The 25873-nt window shown below is 42.9% G+C and overlaps 1 protein-coding gene across 3 annotated transcripts in view; it reads right to left on the bottom strand.

Annotated features, from left to right (window-relative positions):
• hdac7a (histone deacetylase 7a) overlaps positions 1–25077 on the bottom strand; it is a 63626-nt gene extending 38549 nt beyond the window's left edge. Inside the window, exons 1-2 of one of the 3 annotated variants that reach the window (XM_030423375.1) lie at positions 24718–25077; positions 6290–6355 (exon numbers count right to left, since the gene is read on the bottom strand). In XM_030423375.1, coding sequence (XP_030279235.1) covers positions 6290–6355; positions 24718–24736 — 85 coding nt within the window. In that variant the 5' untranslated portion in view covers positions 24737–25077. Of the gene's footprint in view, positions 1–6289; positions 6356–7472; positions 7798–22120; positions 22191–24717 lie in introns of those variants that run through there. The other 2 variants (XM_030423378.1, XM_030423376.1) reach the window with 2 other exon arrangements.
• Between the last annotated feature and the right edge of the window lie 796 nt (positions 25078–25873).

Genomic DNA, 25873 nt, shown 5'->3' with positions numbered 1-25873 from the left:
CCAGTAACACATTGAGATCTTTTTATAATCATAATTTTAAGGTGGCTGACTGCCAGAGTAACCAACATAGAAAAACAACTTCACTTGCAAAACATTAATGAACTGAAGCGTGTGAAACAATATTTGCTGACAGGACTCTGCCTCTGACTATTGCTTTGCTTTTCTCTAACATTTGGTCTTTCCATTCCCCAATCTCTATTTATATATACACTATATTCCATTCATATCTACTGTGAATCTTTCGATCCGCTCTTTCTTCATTCTTTCCATTTCTGCATCTTATTTCTTTATCACCGTTCTTTCTTGGTAAAAGTTAACATGTTCCAGGAAGGCAGCTTCATGAATATGCACAGTCACACTCGGCTGTCTGCATGGACAACAAAGGAAGGAGACATTAACATTCCTGCACATGCTCTGCACTCTGGTTAGGGATGAAAACACACACACACACACACACACACACACACACACACACACACACACACACACACACACGCACGCACACAGACACACATCGACACAGACAAAATCCATACATAAACAACAAAACCATAGACAAAGCAACAGATGATACATTGTTACTGAAACATGCAAACGGGTGTCTCTTCAACAAACACTTGAAGATGTCCACGACTATGGAGCAGAAATAAAATGCTATGACAGGACAGTTTCGGTGTTTAAAAATTGAGTTCCTAAAAAACTAACGATTATCATTTCTTACACATGAATTTTCTACCTTTGTTCCGGCTGCAAGTTGGTGAACATCTTACAATTAGTTCAAATTTTGGAAAATGATGTGATAAGTATATGATAAAAGATGAATCTTTTTTCTCATTTTACAAAGAAAATGGTAAATGTGAGTATTTGATGGTTTTCTTGTCTAAGTTTATGATTGTCTACCTTTTTGAGGTTTTGAATGTTGGTTGAACAAAACAAGCAGTTTGAATATGTCAGGTTAGGTAAAATGTGATGGCCATTTATTGCTACATTATTTTTTATAGAGAAAACTATAACACACACACACAACACACTAAATGACAATAATTGCTACTTGCCCTTCACTCTACACAACTGTTTCCAGTGAGAATATGCATTTAGCAGCAAAAATAACACTAACCCAGGCTACATAACTATCTGACCTGGTTTATCAAGTCTCTCAGACCACATACACAACAATTGATTCAGTGCGACTGGTTATGTGCGACATTATTCAGACATGTGCCAGTTGTAAACTTTGGCTGTGTCATAACACGAGTTAATATATTTTTTTATCATTCCATCATTGTCATTTTTTCAATTTGATCAAGAGGGCAGTGTGTTTACAAAGAAAGCCTGTAATAAATCACTGCATGCATATCACTGTGCATCTAATGTACTTCCCCCTTGTGATATTGGACCGACTCCTCAGAGCACATCTGTGATTTGCACAGTTTACTGCACAACATCTACTCTCCAACTGTTCTCACTTTTGCTCTCTTCAGTATTATGATCTGTTTTCTGCACTAACTATACACACATCTTAAAAGGGTGTATCTGAATAACCTGTCAATACACACACACACACACACACACACACACACAAACACACTCACACAAACTAACAACACCCCGCCATGTCCACGCACCCACAGACAGACTCAAACACAGACGCACATTAAATAAACATGCATTGTGTCTCTGTCTTCCTCCGCTTAATTGAGTTGTTGAAATTAGCCTGAATCTATAAACGTCACTGGAGACCATTCATCACACACACACACACACACACACACACACACACACACACACACACACACACACACAAACACACACACACACACACATGCACACAAACACTCTCGGGCGTAAAGTCTGGGGAACATCCAGATGGGAGGAGATCCTGTTACATGTGCGCTATAACAACAGGCCATCTGATCTGAGGTCAGTGTCAGCCACCTCAGTGATCTGGAGTGAATGTGAGCCATCCATTACTCGGTGCTGCGCTTTAGGTCGGACAATATCCATGTACAGAGCAGAGTCCGGTTCGGGAAACTTGTGATGAGGGCTAGACTGATGTATGTAGCCGGTGTTGGCATTTCATCAGATATCACATATCAGACTGTCACATGCTTTTTGAGCAAGATGGTGAGCATTCCTGATAGAGCTACATAAGGAAACACAACATCAAGGTTTAATTAAATGATAAGCAGAATTTTAAATTTGACAGATGTTTGTTTCATATTTGTTCATTTTCATAAAGGAACCCCAGAATTTTCTCTTTCTTCCACTAAATGAGTGAGGTTTGAGGTGAGAGTACCTTAATAAGCTAACAGCCATTTGAAGATTTTGTAGTTTAAAAGATTTGACTGATTACGGATAGAAACTGTTAGTATCGATGCTTTCAGTTACTTGGCTAATGCTACATCAAAATAAAAAAATTAAATGCTGACACAAGCAAATGGTAAAACGCAAATCACTGAGGCTCAAAAATGCTTTTGTAGATCCAAGGCTTCTGGTCTGGAGCAGTGGGTGTGACTGAGGTTAAAAAGGTTTTAATTCCCTCCAAATGTCACAGGAGTAAATCCTTGCAAAAATAATTCTATCAGCTTCAGTAAATTTCAATGGGATTAAGTGTGTTTACGTGTATGTGCTTGTGTATATGAGAGAGGGAGAGAGAGAGAGACAGAGAGAGAGAGAGAGAGAGAGAGAGAGACGTCCTGAGGGGGATACAGGCTGCGGCTGGAGGCCAATAAGAGACCAATTACCCAGCTGACCACAGCAAGGAGCCTTTAGCTCAAAGGTTAATACAACATGAATTGATTTGACACACTAATAAAACATTAAGGACAACGTTACCTCAGGCCACACCACATACACTCAGACAAACCCTCTCTGTCCCATTTACACCAAATACGTTCAGGCTGATATAGAGAAAAAGAAAAATACATAGACTCTCTCTCACACACACACACACACACAGCATTATGGGGCCCCTTGGAGGGTATTATATAACATTACCCCTGACATATCAAGTGATTTCACGTACCTAAAGGCAGGACAATCGAGCCATTTGTTCAGCAGGTCAAAAATAGCCGCCTCCTTCTTCACCGTCTACTATTACTATCATTAATACTATGACTACTGTGTCTGCACTGCAGAGTGGCTTTAAGGGACCCCAGAGTTCAAAATGCCCACAATATATCTGCTGAGGTTAATATCGTTGTTGGTAAGTCCATCAGTTTTTCGGCAGGAGCTGCTGAGATTTAATGACTTTGTACTGTTTTGGAACAAAAACACTACACACACTGGAAACTCAAGATGGAGAACAATTTAGTGTTGGATAAATAGTGTAGTAGCTGCAGCAGTGATACCATTCCGTTATGTTGTTTAGTGATATATTACCTCTGTAGGCAATGAACATTAAACCTGTTGATTAAATGTTTAAGTTAGCTCAGGTTACTCAGACGCACATAGAAGTGAGGAAGATTAGTGACAAAAATAAGTGCGCTAAACCACAGGAGTTCATTCAACATGATGCCGTTACAATTTTTTTCCTTCAATTGTCATCAGACATTTCTTCTATATACTAAGTGTATAATATATGGTGGCATTTACTTGTATATTAGCATTATAATTTTCTTAAAGTTAATTGATTCATAAAATTAAGGAGATACCATTTCAATAACTGATTGTTAATCAATTGTTTATTTATTTTTTTAATGTTGTTTTTCAAAACAAACAGCCAAAAAAACTGGGCCTTGGGAAAATCGATGTTGTGTTTTTTTTGTAACTATTTTATTACTTTTATGATCCTAATGATTAATCAATGAATCAAGTATATAATTAGTTGCAGCCTTAAAAAAATGTTTTCTTCACTTCCACCATTTCCACTATATCTCCTATAACTAATTCTTCCTCCATCAGCTCAGCAGTAATCACTGATAAAAGGAAGCAATGCGCCCAGATCAGCTGACCAGAGTATTTGGAAAACAAGGACCAGGAAGAGGATATGTGATCCCCACTGCAGCTATTACAATAATGCCTGTTGTTATCTGTCCCTGAAGTGTCTCCCTACTCAGTTTAGTGAACTGGAGAGGCCAGAATGAAAGAAACATTTAGAGAGGAAAAACAGAAAGAAGTAGAGAGAGAGTGTGGGCCTGCTGAATGTGTGCGTGCATGAAAAAGCAAACACCGAAATCAAGAAGAAAATCTGCCTGTCCAGTGAATTTGTTCGAAGCACAATATTATAAATTATTTTCATTTATTTTTTGTGGAAATTATAGAAGTAGCTTGTTTCAATGTAACATCTTCTGATTGAGATAACAACACTGAAAACAAAAGCTTTTTCTCAACTTTTTTAGCATGAGGTCATGTCATGAGGAAAACAAGGTTTGAAAAATGTTATCTTGTGACTTGTTAAAACTGTGACACAGAATGTGGATGGAATACAGAGATACCACAGAGTGACCACAGAATTAATTCCTTCCCGACTAAGGAATTTACTCCACACAATATTTCTCTGTTCATATATGTATGATTTGTATTTGCTGCAGGAGGAAGGACAGGAACGTGACTACTGTGTTGAAGGTCTTGGAGATTAGAGTTTTTCGTGGTACTATAAAAAAAGTTTAATAAATAGTCTATAACTGCATCCTCTTCATGTAACCGCTACAGGGGATAAAGAAGATCAAGTAGTCATCAGGTAGACAGTGGTTTTATCTGGTGATTTATTAAGCTTTTAAAATGGTGGTTCACGAGTTATACACATCTGGCACAGTCTGCTACCACCTTAGACTACTAACCAGCCTCCAACTTCAGAGCCGCCTGGCATCAGGGCACTCAGCAGTGAAAATGGTTTAATGTGGGGTTATTTATATGTGTGCATGTGTGCGTGTCTGTGAGAGAGAGAAAGAGTAAGGAGATGGAGATTAGAGAGGAAGACAAAGGCAAGAAAGTCAGTGTCAGTTGCCCTGCGTGGACAACACACATGTAACCAAATCCTACAGCCATGGCCATGACCTCACCGGGTTTTCCGCAGGCACGCACACACACACACACACACACACACACAGCGCACAGTCCTTGGTTAGCATACAGTCAGCGGAGCCTGGCACAACGAGAGCCAGCTTCCATTCAGAGAGTCATGCATTGTAATCCTACACAGTGTGATCACACAGGCATGCTTCAGAGCAGAGAACGCTAATCTAAACCAAAAGGCAGGACACAAAGACACAGCCGGGTGACTCGTTTCTGATGGGTGGAGCAGCGGATCAAATACATTTTGATCTCGAGTTGAGGAAGAAAAGCTTTGAGTGTTTCCCATGTGAGTCAGCACTGACCTAGCTGAGGTGCTGCAAAGTTTAAAGTTCCTTACATAATGAGAACAGAGACAAGTTTTACCTTAAAGAGTTGTAACTGCTGCTGTCAACATGGAAATGTATGGTTGTTATGAGGGAAGGTAACCTATTGTAGTCATCGATTATTTTCAAAGCAGAGAAATAAGCATTTAAAGGTAAGGTCAGGTTCACATCCTGTATCACATGAGGTGTCAAAGGGGAGATTTTCACTGTCTAACCACAACCACGTTCACAATGAAAACGCAACAATTATGTGACTAAAGAAAAATAGCTTCAACTTGAAAATGTAAAAGTAAAATATTTGCATAATTGGTGATTAGGGCTGCAAGTGACGAAACCTTTCATTACCAATTAACTTGCCAGTTATTTATTTTTTTATGATGACCATGACGTGTCAAAACATTATGAATAATGGCACCCTTGACAGAATTTTTCATTCCCTGAAAGACTAAGTACAACTCAGGACTGGATTAAAGTTCTAGAAACATATTATTCTTGATAATATGCTTGATTATTGATTATAAGTTCAATTTTACATTTGCGTATCTTTGTAGGACTTGATAAACTACACTTCTACGTGACCAGCAGCTAACCCACACATGCAAGACACAGCGAGCCGAGTGTGTGTTTCAAACTAGGCCAACACCTGTGTTGTACTTTACTGCACTTTTTTTCTGAAACTCAAACAGCTTAGATCATTCTGTGCTGGAAAAACTGCTGTCACCCAAGCTGGTAATGTGTGCCTTAAAAAAAAAAAAAAAAAAAAACCTGTTGCGATGACAAAATGTAGTTCTGAGCAGACTGGCAACATTTTTCCAAATGAATGTTTCACCGCTGACGGATGTGGTGCAGCTTTAACAGGTTTAAGTGAAGAATTACATCCTCAGAACATAACTGCTTTTCAAGTTACAGCTGTTATTTAGTAAAGTTTCTAGAAAGGTTAAAAGTTGTACCTGCCACTGTGTGAAATATGTCGTCCTTCCTCTCTGTCTTTATGATGTTACCAGTGTTGATTCCATCTGTGGAGACAAACAGGAAAATGTATGAGCAAAACGCAGCTCATGCACACAGTGTGGACAAAGTTATACTGACTGGTGGCAGCCCATGAGCTCCAAACAACATCAAAATGTTGTTGCTCGTCTAAAATTCTCCTTTTTTTTATTGTGAAAAAAGTCAACTGCAGCACACCATAAACCGCCCCGGAGGAGTTGTTGTAATTCCTGCTGGCAGCCAACAGAGGAAGATAGAAGTCATACATGACTTAATGCTCCTTAAAGGTCTGTATTAGCAGAGCTGGCCACCTGATGGGTGCGGCTGGGCACAATCTGAGCTGCTCTGTGATGTAAACCCCACCTGTTATGTCTAATATTTGACCCAGATCTGAATCAGAAAGACGCACACAGATGGGACAAGTAAGGCAAACAAGAGAGGAAAAGTAAAAAAGTAAAAGTTGTGTGTGTGTGTGTGTGTGCGCGCGCGCGTGAGAAACTAAGAGATAGAGAGAGAGAGAGAGAGAGAGAGAGAGAGAGAGAGAGAGAGAGACCTGTTGCTGCTGAATTATGATGCTGATTAACATCTGCTCAGCAGTAAAAAGCAAACACAAGGGCCAAAAGTAAACGTGATGATAATAAATTACATGTTTAGTGACTCACAGACCGCAAACCGCTTCAACTAGGCATTTTCTTTATTGGCCTACAAAGACAACCGGAAAGGAAAGAGATTTCCAGAAGGATTTATGGAGCTCTGTATCATTACACTGACTTTATCGTCCTTCGTTACACTTTTACCTACCGGCAACAGGCTGTTTGAAGGCTTATACCCTTCCAGTAATAGCGTGCCAATGCTAAATAACAACAAACTAAATAATAACTCTATGTGGAGACAGAAGATAATTTAGTCAACAGTTTTTCTCCAGTTGACAGTTGTTGTTTTCTGACGCACTTCACTTTAAAGCGCCTGGTGAGCAAATTAAAGCGGCTAGCAAAACACCTGTGCAGGTAGCTAACCAGCTGTATCTCTCCACAGAGACACCGAACTCAAGCGTAACACACCAGCACATATCACAGGTCCCGCACATTACACGAACTCCCCCCAGCTGTTACCACGTCAGACCCCGTCACCAGCAGCGTTTCCTACCTTGTCAGACACAACCGGTTAACACCTTAAAAAGAGAGAGAGAAAAAAAAAAAAAAGCCTCTCGAGACAGTCCAAACGTGTGAAGATAATCCGGCTAAACAAATCCCCGGGCGTCCAGCGGAGCGAGGACCCGACGGGAGCTGATGGTGAGCGCCGCTGGTGTTGTCAGCGCTGCACGGTACAGAGGAGGCGGAGGGAAAGACGAGAGTCTTATCGGAGGCAAGTTGCAGGAAAGAAAAAAAGTCCGTCCCCTCCAGTCCTGCCCCCTCCCCTCCGTTCAGCTCAGCTCAGCTCAGCTCCGCTCCGCTCAGCTCTCCTGCTGACAGAAATAGCCAGCGAGGCGGGTCCCACCAAAAATAGCCTTGACTTCACGCGGACCTTCAGGACTATTGTTTTCCCGCACTGACTGACTCCCATTGGGTGCACGCCGCAGCCAATCCGCGCCCGGCTCCTGATAACTTAGTCAACAGTCCTAACTTTGTTCACCATACTGTGAGGACTTAGTGTCAATTAAAATAATAGGCACGTAACACTGTGGCTCCATCTGCTGTCAAAAACCTCCCGACCAGCGCTGCTGTGGAGCGATGAGCTTCTGACACCCTCCACACAGATGTGAGCGAGTTTAATGTCGCTGTTCCCGCTGTTGAGTGGCAGGATTCAACTTCCCATATTTTATTGTATTATTTATTTATTGCTTCGATGTCTGTGCATTTAATTTACATTTGAACGTTTATATGAGTAAATGTTTTAAAAAAAATTACAAATAGTCTGCTCAGTGTTTCACTCAGTTATGTTCGTTCTGTCAGTTAAGGCGAAACAACAGCAGCAGACCAACACACACACACACACACACACACACACAAAACTCACTTGCAATGGTCTTCTTTGTAATAAACTGCAATTATTTGTCCATTGTAGTAGTTTCTGTGCTTCTACAGGACATAAGTATGTATGTATGAGCACTGAATAGTCCCTTCAAATGTCTTCAGATTTTTATTTTATTTTTTTTCAGTCATGTACCAGCTGAGCTAATGACTAGCGGGTGAAACCAAATAGCAATTTTAAAAAGTATTGTTTTGGTCGGGGTGCACGATAAAAGTTTTTCTGCACAAAACCGCATTCTCAGGAAACAAAAGTCCTCATTTGAACCTAATTTGGTTTCCTTTTTAAACCTAATTTCCTGCCCGTGCGCACGTTTCGGTGCCTATCACAGCAGCTCTCTCAAACAGTGGCCCAAATACATGAAATATACAGATAAGTTACAGAACAGTTGAAAGCTTTCATTAAACAAAATCAACAAGTGAAGTGCAAAATGGATGTTTTTTTGACTGATAACATAAGATAAGCATGGGGAGCTTTAAAATTGTATTTGATGTTTGGACAATTTTAAAGGAGGGAAAATTCTTATTTTTCAGGTTCATTATTTGCCTTTGGGTTGCTTGACACGTGTACATACTTTTTGCTCCAAAACTGTCTCTTTAAGGCCCCACTCCCAAATACCCAATCTGCTCTGATTGGTCAGCTCACACGTGCCTGAGCCATACAAATGTGTAAGATTGTGATGTAGTGTGATGTCAGGAAGTCACGGAATCAAGGGCAGGGCTAATGAAGATTTGTTTCAGGCACTTTAGGAGCAGTGTTTTCTGAGCTCCAACTGGAGCTCCAGTTGGTGCAGACGTGGGTCTTTTTAATTTTCAAGACCACTGACATGCACAAGAAGAAGCAGAGGAAAAATGAAGAAAAAGCATAAAATGTCTCCCTTAAAATTCATTCAGTATATTCAACACCACTACAATACTCAACAATATCAAAACTTGCATGCTTCCACTAGATAAGATCAACATGTACATGTCATTAACAGCCGCACTGAGTTACATCATAATACACACTCAACAACATTGTTTTCACATCCTCACCAGCAGTAGAACAAAGCCTGTTGAAAGGCCCCTCATGAGGAAATGTTTGGAATAGTTTCCGTGGGCCTAATCACAATGTCATTTATTGTTACTTGCTACTGTACTTTTCATTCACTGTAAGCCCTGAACTGAGCCACAATAGAGTTGTAATATGAGATTAAAACTGTGACATACGTTCTAGGAGATTATGTAATATGCCTGTTGTGAAGCAAAACACATTCCTGTACCATAATATTGTTAGTGACTGAACTCCACAATAAAATATGGACTATTTCTGTGGTATTTGGTCAGTAGATCACTTATAAATCACTTTTAAATACTGTTAAGGAGAACTGGTAGAAGAACATGTAAAAATGCTTTGTCATGCTGTTGATCTGGAAAGACAGAGCTAATCATAGTTTCTCGCACCTTGGACTGGCTATTCCTCCAATATATATAGAAAAAAGCTTTTAGATTTCTGTACCCATGGTATGCACAATTCCTGCGTGTAAGTAAAATAAGCATGTACCCTTGAAAAACAGTTATCAATTTTTTGAAAGTTGTAAAAAAAAGTGTAAGAACAAAAGAAAATAGCATAATTGTATTACTTTTTTAATTGGAGAGTCCCTTGTTGAAGGAGTCCTATCATGCTTTTCCTTTTAGTTAACAACATTCAAAAATGAGTTGAAATTATCAACAGAATGTGATGAAATGCGTTTTGACAGTATGACGTCACGATGTATTGTGTTGCGTAGATCTGCTGAAGTTAGCATGCTAACCAGCTAGCCCTGGCCCATCAGGGTCCAATGCTCCCTTGCCAATTGCTTGTTTACCAATTGCTCCTAGTTCACAGTCTGGACTGCTAGATGCAAAGCTAACTGAGCGAACTACAGCTAGCAGAAGTGTCTTTGTTGTGGAGTCTACATTTGCGTAATTTATTCCTAGCTGCTAGTTTGGCAAGTAAGCATCTATGTAGCACAGCTGCTCTGATGTTGTGGGTGGCGCTAGGTCAGGCATGTGTGAGCTGACCAATCAGAGGGGACTGGGTACACTTGAGGCCTTAAAGAGACACAAGCTATAGCAGATGGAAATTAGCATAACATGCAGAAGAGTCATTAAAAGTTGCAGTGTTATATACACTAATTATTATACAATAGTGTTTCCTTTTATATTAGTACCATGTGTAATATGACTACATTAAACTTAATGCATGACCATAAAAAGACATAACTGTACCAAAAATACTTGACTACCGAATGTCTGAGAGCCTTCAGAGACAAAGGAGGAAGCTTTGAGGTAAAGTTTCACCAACAGTTACTGTAAAACCAGGGATGTGGTGAAAGGTAACGCAGCCACTGCCACATTTACAAGTAGGTCAAGTCATAGTTGTCATCATAGTTATAAATGTATAGTTTATTATTATTAATATGATTAGTGGTTATATTGATGGTTTCCTCATTGTAAGGCTGGAGGTTGAAACACTTTGTAATTCACCCCTGCTGTAATGCACAGTTTATTCTCAACAGCTTTGTGACACTGCAGCTCCACATTGTAACTCGCTGTTTTCTAGAACACCCCGAGCACATGTAGGGAGGAAGAAGAGAATCCTGTCTCTGTAAGCCAAAAACACACACGTACACACACACATACGTTTCTGTGGTAGCGTACATGACGCAGGGACCATCATCTTGACGGTTTTTCTCGGCCAGAGTCTTCCTAGAATCACAAAGCTGAGTGCTGTTAGCAGCCACTCATACTGTGACATCCTTCAAACGTCACGCCACATATGCTGAAGTGTGGTCAGCAAGATATACATCCTCGGTCCTTTCTCTGTTTCATCAGAAATTCTGTGTCATCATAAAAATCAATGCACGTCCTGCACCACAAAACCAACACTTTAATTCATGCAGATTTCAATCTCAAAATGGTCCATTTTCTCAGTGAAATTTAGAATGACAAAAAAATTAACTACAATAACAGCTACAGCAATTAGTCATAATTACTGCCTTATTCCCTACAGTATACCTGTTTTTGCATAATAAATAGACGTAGGTACTTTTTATTGTCCGCCGCTCTCTCTTCCCTGTCCTTCTTGTTTGTTATTTAAAATTAACTCTATCTGCATAGTACGGTTTTAAAATGTTCTCAGGTAGAAACTGACATTTAATGAGTTTCACTAGCACTTCTCAGTGTTTTTCCCCACTTTCAACCGTCCTTTTGTTTCCACAGAGCACAAGCGTGTTTGTGTTTTATCCATTTTTCCGATCTCAGCGTCAGCCAGGTCAACAACTGGTGCTTCAGACCAATACTGAAACCAAGAAGCGCGTGTCTACTGCTGGTGGTGCTCCATCGTCCGCTCGCTCACCCTCGGGTGCCTCTGTGAACGGGGGGGACCCAGCAACGTTCCCAGAAACCCTCGGTGTGTGGGCGTATAGAGCTTCAGAACTGCGGGTGTGTGTGTGTTTGATTTTTTTTTTCCTCTGTGTGTTGTGTGTGTTTGCCAACGTATGTGTCTATGTGCTTTTGCATAACTGTGTGTCCAAGTGTATACGTGTGTGTGTGTGTCTATGTGCACATGTGTGTGGTTATACCATTCAATTACACAATCTACCATGCAGTCTGAATCACATCCGGTTTCGAGCTGAAAATAACAAAACCACAGGGTGACAGAAAAGCAGCACAGCAGGCAACCGCCCACGGGTAGAGAGGAATACACATACACACACACACATGCACATGCATACACACTCACACAGTCCAGCAATGGTCAGTTAGCAGTTTCCACAAACAAGATCTTTTTTATCTAAAAAGAGCCTTTCCTTTTACAGAGAAAAAGGGACCATTTTTGCCGTGAATACTTATTGTAGATTAAGAAATTGCATCATACAATTATTTTTTGAGTATGCAACTCAACAAAGTCACCAAAAAGTGTGATAACTTAAAAATAAATTATGAAAAAACAAATATCAGCAAGTGTGATCAGTGCCTCGGCACAGAACTATTGGGGTGGACATCAGTTTTCACAAAGATGGTGAGTCAAACTTTTGATTTAAAGTATACTGAAACGACACATTTAAAAACAATCACTCTGACGTATGTACTGTAGATTTTTTTTTGTCAGTACTACACAGGGCAGGATGTGGTCAAATGTGCGCTACATAGTTGCCTCCAACCTGCAGAAATGTGCTCCTGTTACAACACAACATTTGACACAAGAAGCCACGTTTCCCATCATACAAGAGAATCTGCAAAACTCAACTGAAATAGAAAAAATGGGTGAGGGAAAATAGCTGGGGTTTTGATGAACTTTTTGGTGACCATCAGTCGGGCATGTGTCTGTTTCACCAAATAAAGAGAGCTGTTAAGCTACAAAAAGACCATTTTACTCAGGCAGGCAAGTGAATGAATGTAGGTCATTTTGTTCAATGAAAAGATGTTATGGAGAAACATACGCCTATATTTCCCAAAGTAAGCGGTTAAAAAGAATTTCATATCGGTATCAGGTATCGTAGCAACACTTTTCCAAATTTACGTAAACAGAGCATTCTCAAATGATACCCAGGCCTACCCATGACACACACAGACACACATTCATTCCTGATATCAACCGGAGAACATCAAGTCGTGCATCCGACCATTAATCTTCTTTCCGTTTCCGTCAAATTGCCTCTATTTCAGTACACTGCGCATAAAACTAAAGCAGCTGGCGTACGGCTTTCATTTACATTCGGTGTGTGTTGTTTCAATTCTCCTTTGTGACGCAGTGTCTCTGTGCGCAACATAATGAGGTCATAAAAACAGAGCCCAATTTAGGCTCTTCCAGCGGAAATCTGCTGTCAAATTAAACTTAATTCAGGACGCACTAAGAGATACCGCTTAAACATAATCACTTTAATAAAGAAAAAAGTTGCGTTTTGCGAGGGCGAGGGTGTGTGTGTTGGATCTCCTTCGGCAAACATTCTGTGTGTCTGGTACTTTATCTCCCATGTGCAGACAGTGTGTCGTTGTTAAAAAACACAGCACATGCGCTTGTATAAACATGAATGAGCCTGTTTTACGTAACAGAGAAGGGTATGACCCTTATTTCCACTAATTGTGAAACACAGTGGTCCCAGTAAGCTGTTTTAACACAGTTAAAGTACAAGCAGCCACTATCTGTAAAATGTTATTAGCGGGGATAGAGGTTTTAGGGGGAAGAAATGAGGGAGAGAGTGAACAAGGGAGGGGATTAGGAAGATAAAGTGAGTGGGGAGGAAAGTGGGGAAGGGAGGGAGAGAGATGGGATGAGAGAAACAGAGAGAGAGAGAGAGAGAGAGAGAGAGAGAGCGGCTGAGAGCACTGTAATAATGTTTGGCCTCAGTCTGCCAGCGGGGTCCTTCCCCCTAAGAAGCCAGGAGGAATGCGAGGAATGCTGCATGAGAAGAAAAAAGAAGGAAGGAGCAGAGGAGAGGGGGAGAAAAAGAGATGATGATGTGAAGGAAGGAAAAAGCCAAGAAGGAGAAGGGGGGGGGGGACGAGGAGGAGGAGGAGGGAGGAGAGCAGGGGAATCCGGAGCGAGATGAAGATAGAAAGAGGGAGACAGGAAGATGAAGGCAGGGTAGACACTGAGGAAAAGACTTATTATCTTTAGTGGGCTGAGTAAACACAAGGAACAAAGAGGATGAAAATAATCAGGCTGGAAAATATCTGGGAGGAAAAAGCTCGAGCTCTATTTTGTGTGTTTTTGTTTTGGTGCATACCGATATTCATATATGCACACAACCGCGCGTCCATGTGTGTTTAAGCAGTTGCACTGATGTGCATGTGTGCCTGCGAGACAGAATCAGGGCGTGGTCAGCTGCAGGGCTGAAATACGCTCAGAACTTTTCTCAACGCAGCTGGGGTTTCCTTTTCAAAGTTTCTCTTTGCCTCTAAATCTCAGTGCCGCTAATTTCACACCTGCAACATTCTACGCAAAAAATTTGTGTGACAGCTATTTCAGTAGTGTGCCTCAGTCTTGTGGCGGTCAGTTGACGATCATGAGATACAGGAATACAGAGGCTTTGCACATTGGCACGTACACGCTCAAATCGTGTGTGACAGTCGTGCTTCATGGAAGATAACACGGGGGTTATTTAAAGCAGCAAAATACGCGGGATGGGAGAAAATTACAGATTTCACCAGCACAGACGGAGCTCGCCAAAGACGTGCACACAGTTTGGACCTGCACCGGCAAAAAAACTGTAATTTGTTTTTACCATGCCGTAGGAATGTATAATTTCAGTGAAAACAGTCACATTTGCAGCAGCAAAAGCCCGCTCCATCACTTCTGCTGCACAGAACAACAACTAAAGCAAGAGAGCTGTATCAAGTTTAAGCTAGCAGCTAGCCTTAGCTGAATCCACCCCACCCATCCCTGTCTTCTGCAGTATCTGTAATCTGTGACTGAAAAAAAGGCCAATTAATTAGGTAAGTAGCCTAGCTATTATATCGGAGTAGCAGTAACTGATGCCTCTGCCTTTACTGTAACTTTTAGAGTTCATGTAAAGTGTTGTCCTTATTCAGCATTTAAATTCAGCCCAGTCGCCAGAAAATAAAACTGGCATTTTAAGCTTCTGCAAACCACAGATGCGTTTCATGCGTGTCATGTCAACATTTTTCAGACTGGTGTCATAACTTCATGCATTGCATGTATATGAGGCTGTTGTGGTGGAGATGGCTGCCAAGCCCTGAGACCACTGCTCAAGACGGCTTGTCAACATTTGTGACTTTGGAACCACTGAATGTTTTTCAGGACACAACAGGACATATTTTTAGCCATTATGTGGCAACAAAACCGGATGATTGAGATGAAACGTCGAGACAATTTCCAGCGATATTTTGTGGCGACAGAGCCAGGTGGGCGAATTAGGCTATGAGCTTTTCCCAACCCTTACCAGACGACTTTTTGCGCCAATACCTGACCAGACCAGTGACGCAGCACTGACGAGGCACTCTGATAGCTCAGCTGGTAGAGCGCAGCCCACAGGTTCAGTTCCAGCCTGTGGTCATTCGCTGCGTGCCAACCCGTTTCCTGTCATCTCTCCTTCTGTTCTATCTCCATAAAGGCTAAAAGAAAAAAAAAAATTGTAAAAAAAAAAGAAAAAAAAAAGTATAAAAAGTAGTTGCAAGTTGCAACATCAAGAAAAGTGAAGTTTCAACATATCTGTGGTTTGCAGAAAAGTACATTGCCAACATCTGTGTAAAGTACAGATTAAAAGCAAACTGTAGATTAATTCATTTTGTATATTTTAATGTAATATTTTACAGTAGTATTGACACGACAAAACAGAGATGATTAATGCTGCATTAAGCTCATGTCATAGTGGGAAGAACAGGAAAACCTGACTATTTCAACTCAGGAGGGTTCACCTACAGTTCCAATATATGCATGTTAAAGGCCTTGGAGTGGTCTGTTATTCACACTCATTACATGAATCGATTGTATTAATGTTAATTGTTGATCGATTTGAATGTACTTGAGTGTGCTACGTGGTGTCATCCCACCAGCAGAGTTGCTCCCCTGCTACAGCGCAACATTTGGCGGAACAACTGATCGCCTAGCATATTAGATTAAAACTCAGGGGCCAAATGAAGAGGATCCTGTGATTTATGACAAGTCTGAAGCAAACCATAAAGGATATTCTGTCATGCCTGAGAAATTGTTGTCCAAATAATATCACTGTCTCAGTTGTGTGGGGTTTTTTTAGAAGATAATACTGATACATTTTAGCATATCGAAGTGAAAAGTCGTACGCCTCTACACATTAATCCAAACGCATTTTCCCACGCATTTTTTATTATACCATACACACTGTGCAAACACAAGTGGAAACTCAAAGGAAGGCACAATCACTTATTCCCTTACAGACTGTACACTATTCAAAGAGCATGCACAAAATGTTTCCACGGCATGTATGTGTCTGTGAGAAAGGAGAGACGGAGCGAGTGTCAGAAACGACTCGGCACACCGAAAGACTCGGTGACATGTACGGTCCGCAGAAACACAATGGATCGCTGACAGACATTTTCCACAACAGAGCATCGGTGTCATGTGTGCAGTCATCACTAACCGGCGTTGAGAGGTGTAATGAAGAAGAAACGTGAACTTTTCTTTTTTTTTCTCCTCCGCAAGCACGCAGAATAACTGTGTTAAAAAAAAATGAATCCGAGCCGCACAGGAACTCCCAGCGGACAAATCCAAGCAACCGGTGCCACCAAAAACTTTCTGACTGGTGGGAGATTCTCCGGGAGGTGTCGTGCGTCAAACACCACGGCAAAGACGGGGAGATAAAGGGGAGATGTGAAGGTGGTTGTTTGGACATTTGATCTGGTTAAAATCGAGAGTGGAGTGAGGTCAACCCCAGCCAAAGCACACGCAGAGCGCATAATGAAGGGGCTGAGGATCCTTCACACCCCAAAGATGTTTGGAGTTATGGCAAGTTGTTCAAAACACAGCGAGAAACTATAGCAACCGCAGGAAAATCCCAGGGATATCAACACACAAGTGTGCACACACACACACACACACACAGACGAACCTTCAAAACACAGAGTCAAATCAAATCAAAACTCACCCTCTTAACACCCACCATTCTGAACAACAACAAGGCTGAGAAGCGTGAGTGTGTGTGTAGGAAAACACCCAGACGGGCCAAAAATAGCTCTGCACTCTCGTTCCCCATCTCTCGCTTTCAATCCCTCACTCTTTCGCTCTCTTTTCTTTTCTTCTCTCTCTCTCTCTCTCTCTCTCTCGGTCTCTCGCTTTTGTCACTGCAGACCATCGGTAGGAAAAAAATAAGCTGAATGTTCCCGCACGGAAAATATCACCCACTTAACAGCACACTCGAATGTGAGAATATCAGAGTGAGTATGTGATTGAGTGCACGGGGAGAGTAATGACTACTTTGGCCTAACTGTTGCACAAGGGGGGGAAACGTAAAGCTTCGCGCGGGGAGGAAAACATTAGTAGGCTGAAGTTTGTCTGACACATCGAGCCGAGAAGGGAAGTCACTCCTTCAGAATATCGTTGAAAAATTACAGAAGTAATCACAGTGTTTCTGTTTTTTGATTTTTTTTTTTTTTCCTATACATCTCGTGTCACAGTAAAGTGAGATCAGGCTGGCACGCTAAATCTGCATGAGGCCAGATTCTCCCGAGTCTTGTTCACATTTTTAGGACGCTGTCACACCCACAGATATTTTGTTTTGGTCCAAACCGTGGAGGCGACTTCTGTTTAGCCTTCAGGATGCCCAATTAGAAACGGAGCAGTGCCCGTGAGCTAAAGTCACATGGACTCACAAGTAGCATGTTTACTTGACAGTTTTAGGAACCTGTCATCCTGCAAGGTTAGAGATTTTTAAACAAATGTAATTGCAGTCTTGGTCAAACAACTAAAGCACGTTGCCGTGGACTTGTTTCTTCGGCAGTGTCAGCCTGAGCCAGTTTACCTCAACAGAGTGTTTGCTTGAAGGATGACTCCGATTCGTGACGAGTTGGCCCTTATTTTTCACAGTTTCGCCCGTCATTCCTGTTTGATTACATTGCTTTCGCCTTGAGTAATCGCCGCGCTCTGGGAACGTGACGATATCCCTACAACAAAGTCTGATGGCGCCAAAAAAAACATGCGATCAGATGACGGATCAGGTTGTAAACAAGCCAGCAGCTTAGACAGATTTTCTGAAAAAACAGTTTATTTGGAGGTACAACACGACTACGGCAAGTGTGGTGGATCAAAGTTGCCGTAGGAAATCAGCCAGTATACTGGGTTGGATGTTTGCAGAGGACAGTTTAGGAAATAACTGTACTTTTAATCTTTTGTTTTTTCATTTCAATACGTTTGGCTAACCTTGAGGTTTTGCTCACCATCCGTGTGACGACCTGACTGCTTGTGTTTCTTTCCCTGGCCTGAGTTCCTTCCCTGCAATGTAGCCGCGATCCCAGATCTCAACAATTGATTTAAAAACAGTTCGGTGTATTCCAGCAGAGTCAGTCTGAGTAACTGCTTGTTAAAGGAGAGAAAACGGTCAGTGATTTGAGTTCCCGGTCAGTCAAATAAGGAGAGATAATATTGATTGGAAAAAAGCCTGGATTCCGATTTTGTCAACGGAATGGCTGCGATTACTGGAGACTCACTGGCTAACTGGCCGTCAGCAAGCTTGTTGGCTCTGAGGCCTGTGTTTTCCCTATCCAATAACCTCGGATCAGATGAAATGGTGCACCTTGGGAAACAAAATCCAAGAGAATGTAAACTAAATATCAGAGAAATAATAGAGAGCAGCTGCGGGAGCCTCACAGGGATGAGCGACGGCTAGAAATCATATCAATGAACCCTTGATTGTAATGAACTGGAAGTCTCCTTGTATGCTGATGTTCGCTTGACATGGGCACATCAGAAACAGGAAATCTCTTCTGCTTCATCTGTTAATCTTCCATCTTGATTTTAATATTCATTTCAGGAGATCGCGTTGTTTGGATTAGATTGCGGCATCTTTATTTATCCCGAGTGCACGGGGCAACTCATCTGCCATCAAACCGATCCGTACGGACAAAAACAATGTGGACACTGCATTCAGAGTACGCAACGAGTAAAAGAATATTACCATCAAAAAACATGGGTGCTGTGAATTCAGACCACATCTGAAAGGTGCGCGGAGAAAATGTGACTGCAGCTGGAACAAAAACACCGTCTGAGTCATCCGATGGAACAGTGAGGCATCACTACTCACTCACCTAATGAGCTCCTGGGTCCATAAAAAACACTCTGTGATGGCTGGCCTTCAAAATACAGAGCTGCATTTTGTTTGGCCCTTGTTCCCTTTCCTACAGTGACCTCAAGTAAGCCAGGGGTACGACCGATCACTGAGCCAGTGTATCTGACCATCTTATGGATCCTGGTTTAATCATCTGCAGGGGACGCGGCAATGCTAATCTAATGATCAGCGTTACGCACTGGGACGTTGTCTGTTGGTGGTTCTGCTTCGGGCCTGCGCGCCGCTCACTCGAACACGTGACGGAGACGCTGGCTGTCAGACGTCTTGCAGCTTTGAAGCAACAAAACCAAAATGTTTTTTGTGTGTTTTCGGGGTTGTTTCCTGTTATTAGACGAGATTGACAGACAGGGTTTCCTCAGAAGAGCTTGACATTTTTTTTTCTGCCGTCTTGGTGTAATTGTTTGGTGACACTTGGGTTTGACTGTTGTTGTTGTCACAGGGCCAAAAGTAAAAGGAAAGTTGAAGGAAATTCTCGTGGCCTTAGATACCCTGGCAGAAGGAACCTCTGTACTCTCCGGCACTCAACACCACGACTGGATGGCAGTATTATTCCAGGCTCAGCTATGCTGATATTAACACGAAGACTGAGTACATTTAAAATATGAAGAGGATGTTTCATATTTTTCACACACTGTCTGTCTGGCTAAGATAAGATACAGCAAGATAAACTTTACGGTCCCTGCAGGGAAATTGATCTTGGCCGTTGCAGTGAGTGGATGAAAACAGCAACAAACATCAGCGCAGGATGGAACAGTCACGCAGTTATCGTCCCACACTGTAACACTTCATACACTCTCGTGATAAGGCACATCAGACGTGCGTTTCTGCTATCCGTCTCTGCCGCTGATGACTGATGTAAGTGAAGCTCCCTGGTGTTCTCGGTGAAAGGCTACACCTCTCCTCTCCACTGTGGGAACTCAAGACACGGACCAGAGCGAGAGGGACAGAGAGACAGATGGGTTTCCCTCGCAGGATATCCTGTTCTAAGTACAGCCGCTGGGCCCACTCTGACCTCCTCACCCCTCTTGACCCCCCGACCCGCTCATAGTTTAGGCTCAACGTCTCCAACGTTTCCTAATCGCCCAAATCCCTTCGTGTTCTCTCAGCCTTGCTTTCTCTCCTTCCTCGGCCTTCAGTCGCACTCACAGGTGTCACTTCAATTCGCCCGCCTCCCTTTTCCTTTTCGTCCCTTTTTCTTTCCCCCTCTCGACCTGCTGCCAGCCAGATCCTCCATATTTGTTTCTCTGTCTTAAAGCATTTGCCGCTTTGCAATGACCTCAAAAGTCACAGCAATCACACTGAACTAAATAACCATTACTTGAAGTGTACACTTAGCCAGAAAACTCTATATTGCAGTTTTTCAACTCTCTGAAGTATACTGTTAATGACATCTTTGCCTTTTCATCTATAGGTGACTTATGCATTAACACCAATATTGTACTGCAGGCCCAGACTTACCTAAATGACTTGTTGGCCTTCATCTTAGAGTAGCTACATAGCTACATTCTGAATCTGGTTAGTCAGTGACACCGCACCCATATTTTTTCACACCTATATCTGTTTTCTTGACACCAGAGACATTATAAGAGAGAAGACAAACCACTTATTAAGCATATGGAAAAGAAAAGTCAGCAATGCCCGAGATGCCAGTTGCGTGACACATATCCCGCCCCTTCTCACCAAAAGCCAGTCTTCTGCTTCATAACAGCTGAATCAGGAAACCTATCAGCCAATCCTCTTGCTGCACTGATGTGTTTCAACCCATTCTGTGCGACTACGGACAGACTTTCTAATGGGCCTGGAACCGGAGGATGTAACGCTAGCGCACGCGATTACCAAGAAAAGTGAGGTTATTCAGACATCAGACGGTAGATTTGCATTTCTCTGTTTCTCCAAGTTCTCTGGACTGAGCCATAAAATAAATTCAAGTGTGTCAAGTCATGACTTTTTAAGCATTTCTCTGCAGATTTGACTGGTGATTCTATACATGCAGTGCTCTCTCCACTGACTCCTCTTCCACTGCACACAGGCTGTTCAGTGTAGAAACCTCACATGTGAAACAGGCCGGAGAGGGCATGTGTTTAGAAAACTGCCGTATGCCCTCTTTGTTACTCTCTTTGCTACCCCGTTCCTCCTTGTTCTCTCTCCGACAGGCTTCTTTTTTCCCTAATCCCTTTATTTTAAACAATGATCCATCCACCATAAATCCACTTGTTTTTCTGGACACGGTGCACTTCGCGTGCGTCATGCCCTGAAAACGAATACGCTCCTAATACTATCTTGGAGCAAGAGAAATAAATCCGTCAATGAGCCTGAAATTACTAGTTGGCAACACTGTGTCCTGAGCGAAGTGCCATTTTCTCCTCTTGCACTTCTGCTGTTTGCTGCCATATTTTTCGCTGTTTCAGGATACCCGAGCGTAAGTGGTGGTGTCACTGCTTTGGCCGTGCAAACTTGAAAACCGAATACAAGGAAACCTCGATTTGACTACAAACAGGAGTAAGGCCCTCATCCAGGCAAAAACAACAGCATTGGATCGGGGCTCTTGCCCTCAGACGGCCTACTCTTTGTCGCCCCCCCCTACTTTCTCTTAATGTCGGCCTCCCTCCCTCTCTCTCTCCCAGCCCTCCCACTCGGCAGTATAACTGGAATCCATTAACTGATGAATGGTTGTTTGTGTTTTTTTAAGCTCAACAGCGCCACCCCCGACCTGCGTGGCCAAAGAGGGCGATAACAAAACATTTGCTGTGATTAGAGGAATAATTAGCCAATCATCCCGTGACCTGCCAGCCAACCCCGAGGTCAAAGATGCACAGAGTGGGCTGCTTCCCAGGTGCTTTCCCATGAAAACCATCAGGAAGCAAAGATATAGTGGAGTCATTGTCTGCAGACAGGTGACACACACACACACACACACACACACACACACAGAACACATGCATGTCTTTGTCTGTATCCAAACCTCGAATTGGTGTGTAAGCGATGAGGATCCCAGCGGACCGAGAGCAGAGTTTGCCCAGAGAGGCTGCATTGGAAATCAACACTTCCTGCTTCCTGTGGCCAGAGGAAGTGCTACCGTCGCTGTCCCCTTATCGCTGGATACACAGGCCGCGCAGTCCGGAGAGAGGAAGGCAGAGGAAGAGGAGAAGGAGACGGGGGTGGACAGCAGGCTAGACAAAGGGAGAGGCTGTGTCCACCAGTTGTTCTGTTTAGTTTGCTGTTTTTTTTGTTTTGCTCCTGGCAGAAAATGCAAAGAAAGCAGTAAACAATGACAGGAGGAAGACGATGATGAAGAGGAGAACATGTGTAAAATGTCTCCCGCAGGCTTTTTAGTGCATTTGTCATATTATAAAAGATTTAGTTAATGACTTTTTTTATGTGAGCTGAGCTGTTTGGCTGCCGTCATCACTCCTCTGGGAGAATACAATAGCATCTGGCTACTGCTTGCTAGTTTATATTAGCCACTGAACTGCAAGAGGCAGGATTTGACACGCATTATGTAGAAACCAGTGGCCTCTTGTATACACTGTAGCAGTCATATATAAAACCACTGATAGTTTATTTTTTCAGATGTGTCACATTAACACTTAACCCGAAAACACTGATGAAAGTAAATTAAGTCCGTCTTAAAAATGTGTTCTAATCTAACCGTTTCGGTCAGTGGTGCTATGTGTAGTAAAACCCTGTCTGATGCAGGATAAACTTAAAAACATGACAAATACAAGGCTGATTTTCTGCAAATGTGTTTATGTGATGTGAATTTACATCCTTGCTGCACTATGTAGTTCTTGGGAGGGAATTTTTTTCGGAAGAGAAAGATAAACCATCAAACTCACTTGACTTGATAGACTGAATAAACAAACTGACCTTAAAGGACAACACAATTTCATACTGTTTTGCTTTGTTTATATGTGGCGGACCCTGCCACCTTTCTAGCTTTGAACGATGTTCTGGGGATGTTATGTTCCTCTGAGAACAGCTTGTTTATTTACTTATAGAAACATTTACATTTCTGAGTTTGTATAACCTCGTTTATAATATTAATATTAAAAATTCTGAGATGTAATCTATCCCCCAAAACTGCACAGTACCACTTTAAAAGTAAAGGTTGCAGATTAGCATGAACAACGGCAGGCAGCTGTCTGTATTCATACAAATTCCACTTGCATTACGTTGCAGGCGATTTAGAACTAAAGAAACGATAGTGGACATGGACGTGGAAGAGAGGAGCGTCCCCACACTCCTTGTGGAGTTTTTCATGTTGGTAGGAGCAACTGCACGCAGCATGCTGGCAGATAAAGTTCAGGCAGGGACGGAGGAGCAAAGAGTCGGAGAGTGACACAGATGGTCATGAAAGGATGTGTCCATTGGAAGAAGAAGAAGAAGAAGAATGCGTCACGTTGGATGCATTTTGCAGGTTGCAACCAAAATGTACCCGCGTGCACCTTATTGTGAAGGTCCAGCAGGGAGACAACGAGAAAGACAGAGGGAGAGGGAAGGGGAGAGTGTGTGTGTGTGTGTGTGTGTGGGGGGGGGGGGGGGTGTTTGGGATCAGGGTGGGGAAGCTTTCAGCACTTGGGATTGTCCCAGATGGACACAAGCCGCTCCCTCCCTTTATAAACAGCCTCTGGCTTCCACCTCCTCTCTCCTCTCCTCTCTCTCTCAATCTCTTCTTCTTTCCTTTGACGCAACTCCACCTCCCACTTTGCAGGGACCCTCAGCAGAAAGTATGAACAAATTTGACACTTTTTGTTTGTTCCTCTTCTGACAATCTCATCTGTCCCCCTGCACCAGCGCCTCCGTCTCTCTCTCTCTCTCTCACCCCCCCCCCCCCTCCAATCCTTGCCATTTCCAAAGTCAACACACCACTAAATGCCGGGCTGACTCACTTCCACTGTGGGTGGTTCTGTTTCCAATTTTCTCACCACCTCGGCCACCCCACCACCTCGGAAGAAAAGAGAAAACTTGTGTCCTGAAAGCAAAAAAAAAGAAAAAAAATGTTGCCAACCAGCCGTGCAAAAGACAGGGACATTTTTCCCCCTCCGAGTTGCTTAGTTTTAAAGGGACAAAAGCGTGCACGAAGGTGCCGAGAAGGGGACGTGGGGCAAAACCAAGCATGCTTCTCCCACTTCTTTTGTGGCTCTGAAACGGTTATCGCTGTTTTCCTTCCTTTCTTTCTCTTTGGGAGAGCGTGGGAGCGCCCTCAGAGCGCTGCATAGAAACCACGGGGCTCATAACAACAGGAGGAAGCCGGTAACTTGAGTAACTTGGGCCGGGCAGAAGAGGGGGAATGGTGGAGCGGAGGAAAGGAGGAAGACAGCGAGGGGCAGAGAAGCGTTTCACATCTTCACATCCCAAGAAAAGAAACAAGAAGTTTCGGTCCGTACAAATAAAGAAAAACACAGATTTACAAATGACCTGTTGCATTCCAGACAAGTGTTTCCCACAGGCACTCACACACACACACACACACACACAAAGTGGCATTTTTCACACACACTCATCTCCACGCTCCTCTTTGAAACAAGACAACTTTTCCCGAGCAAGCCGCTGCCTTACCAGTCTGTGGCGTGAACATTCAGCATGAGGAGCGCGTTTAGAAAGTCCCGTCAGTCATGTTCACGTACAGTTCAGTCCAGAGAGATCTCGAGAGTGGTGAGGAGGACACCCAGACTACACACACGCGCGCACACACATACACACGCGCGCACACACTCTCGCAGGCAGAGTATCAGTTCCCTCTGTCCAAGTGTTGAGAAAGTGAGGGGCCGCAACAAAAGGCAACAGAGGGAGGGAGGGAGAGATCGAGGTAGAGAGAGAGAGAGAGAGAGAGATTAACCCCTCTGAACTGACTGGCGGACTCTCTCTCTCTCTCCCTCCCTCCCTCACACACATACACACACACACACTCACACACACACACAGTTGGTCTGCCGTATCACTGACTTCTTGTGTTTTCTCTCAAGTGCCAAGAAGAGGAAGGGAGAGCAGTGTGTGTGTGTGTGTATGTGAGTGTGTGTGTGTGAGTAAGTGCATGTGTGTGCATGTGTGTGCGTGTGTGTGTGTATTTTAAGGTAGGAGGGACCGGCTGGCCTAAGTCCAGAGTCAGCCAGCCTGGTAGAAAAAGACAATAGCAGGAAACACTATATCAGGAGGAGGCAAAATACCAGCACAAAAATAATTAACAGACAGCGAAAAACAATGACATCCACCGTGGAAAACACAGCCTGCAGCCCGCCAAGAACAATGATAGTGGAAACAGCGAGCAGAAAGGGCTCTTTTTTTCTGTTGTTGTTGTTGTCAGCACAGGATATAAAAAAAAAAAAAAAAAACCCAAATCCAGTAAGAATCCAGCCGGGTGTCTGGCGATGAATGTCGGAAATGTTGGTGTTATTTTTGTGCTTTGAGCTCCTTTGTGCTCGTCACCGTTCCAGAGTTTTTTAGAAATGACTCTCGTACGCTCGCAACGTCGCAAGCATGTAGACGCACATTCCCATTGAAATCAGTCAGCCACGACTCCCACACAAATCTCACCCACACCACCACCACACACACACACACACACACACACACACACACACACATTCCCCCAGCTGTAATCATATCTAGTGATAAGGGCAGCTTCCCCCAGCGGTCGCTGGCTCTCCGACTCCGACCACATTGACTTACAATGGCCCTGTATTCCGAGCCTGGTCTGATTACACACACAAGGAGC

The sequence above is a fragment of the Sparus aurata genome, chromosome 7 (assembly GCF_900880675.1).
Source record: "Sparus aurata chromosome 7, fSpaAur1.1, whole genome shotgun sequence".
Classification (NCBI taxonomy): domain Eukaryota; kingdom Metazoa; phylum Chordata; class Actinopteri; order Spariformes; family Sparidae; genus Sparus; species Sparus aurata.
Note: the sequence above shows the minus strand (reverse complement) of the source record. Positions and strands in the feature narration are given on the sequence as shown.